The sequence below is a fragment of the Monoraphidium neglectum genome (genome assembly GCF_000611645.1).
Source record: "Monoraphidium neglectum strain SAG 48.87 unplaced genomic scaffold scaffold02806, whole genome shotgun sequence".
Taxonomy (NCBI): Eukaryota; Viridiplantae; Chlorophyta; class Chlorophyceae; order Sphaeropleales; family Selenastraceae; genus Monoraphidium; species Monoraphidium neglectum.
The window spans coordinates 1376-7369 of NW_014010822.1; the positions used below are offsets into that span (position 1 = coordinate 1376).

General features: G+C 64.1%; 1 protein-coding gene across 1 annotated transcript; it reads right to left on the bottom strand.

Annotated features, from left to right (window-relative positions):
* Positions 1-3428: 3428 nt before the first annotated feature.
* Positions 3429-5400, bottom strand: MNEG_11571 (large conductance mechanosensitive channel, MscL family; the record flags this gene model as incomplete). The annotated part of the gene is made up of 5 exons (XM_014039957.1): positions 3429-3522; positions 3819-3974; positions 4284-4396; positions 5058-5139; positions 5324-5400. The coding sequence occupies 5 exons, from the start codon at positions 5398-5400 to the stop codon at positions 3429-3431; spliced, it is 522 nt and encodes a 173-aa protein (XP_013895411.1).
* Positions 5401-5994: the final 594 nt, after the last annotated feature.

Below are 5994 nucleotides of genomic sequence, written 5' to 3' on the forward strand. Positions count from 1 at the left end.
CCCTCACCCCTACCCCCACTACACACACACACGCGCGCGCGCACACACACAAACTGCCACGCAGGTGGCGGGCAGCGCTGATGTGAGCCTCAGCGCGCTGCTGCGCGCCCACGGGCTGCATCACCCGGTAAGGCACGACTCGGAGACCGACGGTCAGAAGAGGTGCGCCGCGCGATTGTGCGGATAGGCCGCGCCGGGACGGAAGCGTTCGGGTGTCAGAAAGGCTTGGTCTCGCTCTTGAAGGGGCCGGTCAACAGATGGTCAGCAGGCGGCCGAAGGGCGGTCAACCGGCGGTCAAAGGCTGGTCAATGCTCTCGCCCCGACCACGTCCACCCCTGGCCCGCCGCCGAGCGTCGACAGGCCCTCGCGTGCGGCGCCTGCTCAAAGCCCCGCCCGCCGGCGCTGCCCCTTAACCCGTATTGTTTTTGCAACTGAAGACGCCACGTGGATGGCCTTTCCGCTCCTCACGCACACCTTTCCGCACCTGATGCATCCTGAACCCCCTTCTTCTGTGTCCACTCCACTCCCCTCCCGTCCGCATTCGAGCACCGCAGCCATGAAAATCATCAGCCCCAGCACTCTAACCCCCTCAACCGCGTAACCGCCACGTCACCCCAGAGTGTGGCAGCAGCGCCCCATGACTGATGACCTGGTTACGTGCGCGGCCGCTGATGTGGCGTACCTCATACCTCTGGCCGGTGAGCCGCGGGTCCCCCTCAACCCCTTTGGTGACGTCATGCTGACACCACGCACGACGCCTCGACCCCCGCCTTCCCAAAAGCCCCGCCAGTCACCCGGGGCGGGCGCGGCGGCGGCGCCTGCCTGCCTGCCTGCCTGCCTGCCTGCCTGCCGGCCGCGGCGCGATCCTCATCGCGCACTCCTGCCTGCCGCCTGACCCATCGTTGCGGCAATGCTTGACGCACTTGATCTGCACAGAGCGCCGCCCCTTGTCGCGTAAAATTCATGCCGCCCCTCGCCCCTTGAAAGCAACACCGTGTGAGTGACTCCATTCCACCGTCCCCTGTCGAACACGCCTGCGTGTGCACCCTCTGCCCACCCCCCGCCACCCCCAGAGTCTCTCGTGCCGGCTATGGCTTCGGCGGCGCAGGAGCTCCGCGCCCACTGGCAGCGGCTCGGCAGCAAGGCGCAGCTGATGAGGGTGAGCCGCCGCCATCACTCACGCCGCGAGCCGCAGCGGCACGCGCGTGGCGGGTCTTGGCTGGCTGGCATGTGTGCGCTGAGGATGCAGCGGGCGGGCCGCGGATCAGCGGAGGGCGCGCAGCCGCAGCGGGTGCCCGCCCCGGCGCTGCTGGGCGCCGCCAACTCAGCGCCCCCGCGTTTTTCTTTGAATTCTCTCCAAGAATTTTAAAGAATTGGGTGTGGCGGACGTCCCCGCGGCTGCCAGCTGAAATGCTGGGGAGACCGAGTCTGGTGTTTTTTGCCCAGGGTTGCGGTTTTGCCTTGTGCCTTGTGCCACGTCATTCCATCACAAGGCTGACACACCTCCACCCGGTGCCGATTTCCCAACCTCACACACACACACACACACACACACACACACACACACACAAGTATGCGCACGGAGATGCCCTCCCGTGCACTCACCTGCACAAACACACACACACACTCACACACACGCACACACACACACAAATGCGCACTTTCACACACGCACACACGCACCCTCACACGCGTGAGCGCAGACCAGCAACCTTTCGACCGCCGTCGTGGACGACATAGCAAAGGGCACAACACACGCAGACGGCTCTGTCAGCCTGCCGGTGAGCCGTTCCCCATCCCCACCTCCCGCCGCCCCCACCACCCTGTTTTCGGCAGCCCCAGGGGCCGCTGGCCCCTCGCATCACGCCGGAGCCGCCGCCAGGGCGGCGCAGCGCCCACGCTTGCTGCGCTCTCCATGAAGCGTCCCTGCTCGCAGCCGCGGCGGCGCCTGCTCTGTGCCATTCCTTCAGCCAACACACCCGTCCGTCACCCCCCTCAGCCCTGCTATTCGGCAGCCCTAATGACTCATACATCATGGCTCTCGGATCAAATCAACAAACGCGATACCTCCGCTCCGCTGTGCACCCCCCCACCCGGTCGCTCCCCTCCGCAGCGCATGACGAGATGGGGCGCCGTAGAGGCGATGCAGCAGACGCCGCCGCCCCACCTCGCGTGACGCCCGCCTGCCCAGTTTGTTGCGCCGCGGCCGCGGCCTCCCTCCCCTGCTGACCTGGCGCCCCTGGCGGCAGCGGCGGCTGTGCCTGTCCCGTGCTCGGCGGGCGAGCCGCGCGAGGCCTGACTGGGGTAACACGGCCCTTCGATTTTGTGTGGATCTTGTGTCAGCGGTACTTTCAGAGGGCTGTTTTCCTGCAGCCTGGCCTGCATTCTTCAAGTTTCATGGCAGTGATGGTGCCGACGGGCGCGCGTCCCCGGACGCGTGGGGGGCGCGCGTGTGAGGTGTCCCGGCACCCCCCTTTTAACGTGTCCGTGTTTCGCTGCACTCGCTTTGCGCAACCAGGCGGGCGCGCGTCGCGTACGCATCCCTCTGTTTGCTGCGTCCTCTCCGTCTCCCCCGTGAGTCGCTCATGTTCAGACATTCCTTTTGCCGGTCCAGCGACCAGCGCCCCCCCTGTTGCCCGACTGTTGGGATGCCAGCCGCCCAAAACCGCCGTGGTTTCGGCGGCCGCGGGTGACTTGCGTGGAGTAAGGTGCCGGCAGCAATGACACGTTCACGCCCAGTAAGTCAAACGGCAGGCAACAGCGGTCAGTGGGGCTCTGCCCTCGCAAAACCCTGACCTCTGGGGCGACGCAGTCGTGCGTGAGCGCGACGCACTCCGCCGTATCGCGTGGTCCGTTTGCTTGTCGCCCAAGGTACGACCGCCGCAATCGCAAATCAAATTGATCGGCCCCGCGCCGCGTGCGATGCGCGAGGCCCCGCGATGACCCAAAGTGAATACTGCACCATTCATTGCTTGTTGGGTATTGGTGATGGATGAGAGTGAAGTGCTTGTGTGCGCGCTGCCCACGGGTCAATTAGAGCACGTCACGTCATGCAAACCATGCGGTACGGTCAGCAGGGCAGGGGAGCACAGGGAAGGCAAGGTTGCCGTGTACCGCTGCGGTGGCGCGCCGCTGCTGTTGATACAGCGGCGTATCAATGAAACACGCGCCAGCGACCGAGGGCCGCGCGGCGTGGCGCGCGGCGTCGAAAACGTCCCACACTCCGGCAGTCGGGCGCGCGCCGTTGACCGCACGGGGAAGGTTCGTCGCGAATCAGATCACTGCCAGAACTTGAGACAGCTGCTGCCTTGCCTGGACCCGCGGCCCCGCCGCCGGCCTCCGACCACGCAGCGATCCGCCCCGCCAGCGTTGCTCGCCGACCCCGGGGGCCGAGGCAGGGGGCGGGGACTTGTGGCTGCAAACGCCGCTCACTGCGTGACCACCTGGGGCGGGGGCAGGGGCTTCACGTTGGCGGTGCAGTTTCTGCAGCGCCTGGCCTGGGCGGGGATTTCGGACAGGCACCTGGGTGGGGAAGGGGGGAGGGTGGTTGTGCTATCAACGTGGACGTTGGTGCTGAGGGGTGATAGGTCGAAGGTGGCATTTGGGAGCCATGTCGGGGCAGAAAGGGGCTGTGGGAAAGCATGCATGCGTTCGCTTGTCGTGCGATCCGATCTCGTATGCAGCCGCAGCTGGCGGCCACGCAAGTGTGAGGGCATGTAGCTGCTGCCGTCGGCTCGCCCGCCGGCTGCCGGCGCCCCCCTTCCGCCCGCCGCGCCGCCCGGCGCCCGCCCGCCCGGCAGCGGGGGCCGGCGGCTCACTCTGGGCACTCTCGGGTGTGCAGCAAGGGGGGCTCTGGCGCCGCCGCCTCCTCGGCCGCCGCGCGGCTGGCCACCAGCTTGTTCATGGGCAGCACGACCAGGAAGTAGATGACCAGGCAGTTTGCCAAAAACGTGGTGAACGCGTTGATGAAGTCGCTGGGATTGTCATGAGGTGTTTGGGGGGGGGGGGGAAGGGAATAAGAGGGCGCGGGCGCGTCTGTCAAGGCTGTGAGCGGCGGGCAGCCCTTGCCTGTGGCCGCACCACGTGGCTCGACGCTGGTCGGCGCGACGGCGAGCCCGGCCTGGAGCCGCGCCCTTGCGCCCATGAACCACGAAGACGGTCTTGCGTGCGCTCTCCGGCAGTAAATAGAGTCGGACAGCACCCCGTCAAAGGGTCTGCTATTGCTGCTGGTCAGTCTGAGTTGTCGTACTCCAGTCCAGTCCAGCCCAGCGCATGCGCCTCACCCGTATTTAAAGACGGAGCCGTGGACCTCGAAGCTGGCCTCGGCAAAATCGCCGGTGGATCTGAAGAAGACGGCGATGAGCGGCGTCAGCCAGTCCGCGACAAAGGCGTCCACCTGGGAAGAAAGTGCGCACGCGCAAGCGTGCAGGGAGTAAGTGTGTGTGTGTGTGTGTGTGTGTGTGTGTGTGTGCGCGTGCGTGTGTGTGTGCGTGCGTGCGTACGCGTGTGTGTTTGTGCGTGCGTACGCGTGTGTGTTTGTGCGTGAGTGGGCAGGAAAGGGGTGCGTGTGTGGGTACGTGTGCACACGTGCGTGTGTGTGTGTGTGTGTTTGTGTGTTTGTGTGTATGTGTGTATGTGAGTGTCTAAGAGAGAGTGTGTGGGGGGGGGGGCGTGGAAATGAGCGTGGGCATGGGTTCGGTGTTTTCAAATACAGGGAAAGAGCGGCAGCAGGGGTGGAGGAGCAGTGAGCAGGAGGGTAAGGGGGTGGAAGCAGCTCATGGCAACGGCGCCAGCCACGGCAGCAAACAATGTGCGTAGTGCGTAATTCTGCCGAGCACGTGTGCGTTTGGGTGGGACCAAATACAACAACACAGGGCTGCCAGCCTGGGGTTCTAAGCTTTCTCCTGGGGACTATTGATTCAGAAGACTGATTCGCCTTCACATGTGCGACATGTGTTGTGATATTTTGTGCGTGAGGGGTTGGTGATGGGCCCCAGCTCTTGGCAGCACCCGGTGCCGGCGGCATATGCCAGGGGTGGGGGTGCATCCGGCCTCACCAGAGCTGAGAACGAGCTCCCCACCACCACGGCCACCGCCAGGGAAACGACATCTCCGCGGGAGATAAAGTCGCGGAAGCCTCTGGGGAGTGTGGCGGAAACAGGGTGCGCGGACACCAGGGGGCTGTTTGGTGAGGTGCTATGCTCACCGGCGCCCTGTTGTTGCCATGACGGAAAGCGGGAGCGGCCGCGCCGATGCCTGTATTGCTGCGCATCGAAGGCGTACCCAGGAATAAATACAGCTCGTGCAGCCCCTTTGAGCTCACTCGAGGGCCCGCGCGCAGCACCCGAGGCCCTCCACTGCCTTCTCCGTCACTTCGCCCAGCAGGGGCTCGGATGTCATGCTGACGGTCGTAGTTGAATAAAATGTATTAGATAAAGCGAACGCGCTGCGGCTCGCACGCCATAAACGAGTGCGGTCACCCGCCAGTCACCCACATGACTGGATGTGCAGCATACCCGCGCGAAAGAACCCTGGGGCGGCGGCGTGCCCTGTCGCACTGGCTGAATGTGCTCAGACAGATGATTGTTTTTGTATACAAATGTCTGAGGGGCAGGAGGTTTGGCTCCATCATCCTGGGCGAGCGCTGCAGGCCTGCGGCGAAGAGGCGACAAACAGCGATCGGCAGTCAACAGGCGCTGCCCTTCCAAACTTTCCAGCAGCCTGTGGAACTTACGCATACGTGATGTGAGCGATGGAATCCCCTGTAGCATCTTGAGGTTATTCAAGGACGTTGTGTAAATTTCATCATACATGTCTGTAGCAAGGTCCCAGGAGGTTGGGCCATCACCAAGGCCCTCTGAGCTGATGCTGGCCAATCAGTACACATACTTTGACCCTTTCAGATTATGATTTTGTGATGGGGTGAATGCCTCTGAAGCTTGACGTCTGGTTTTGGTAGCAAGTCTGCATTCCATCGAGGCTAACCCTCCAGTG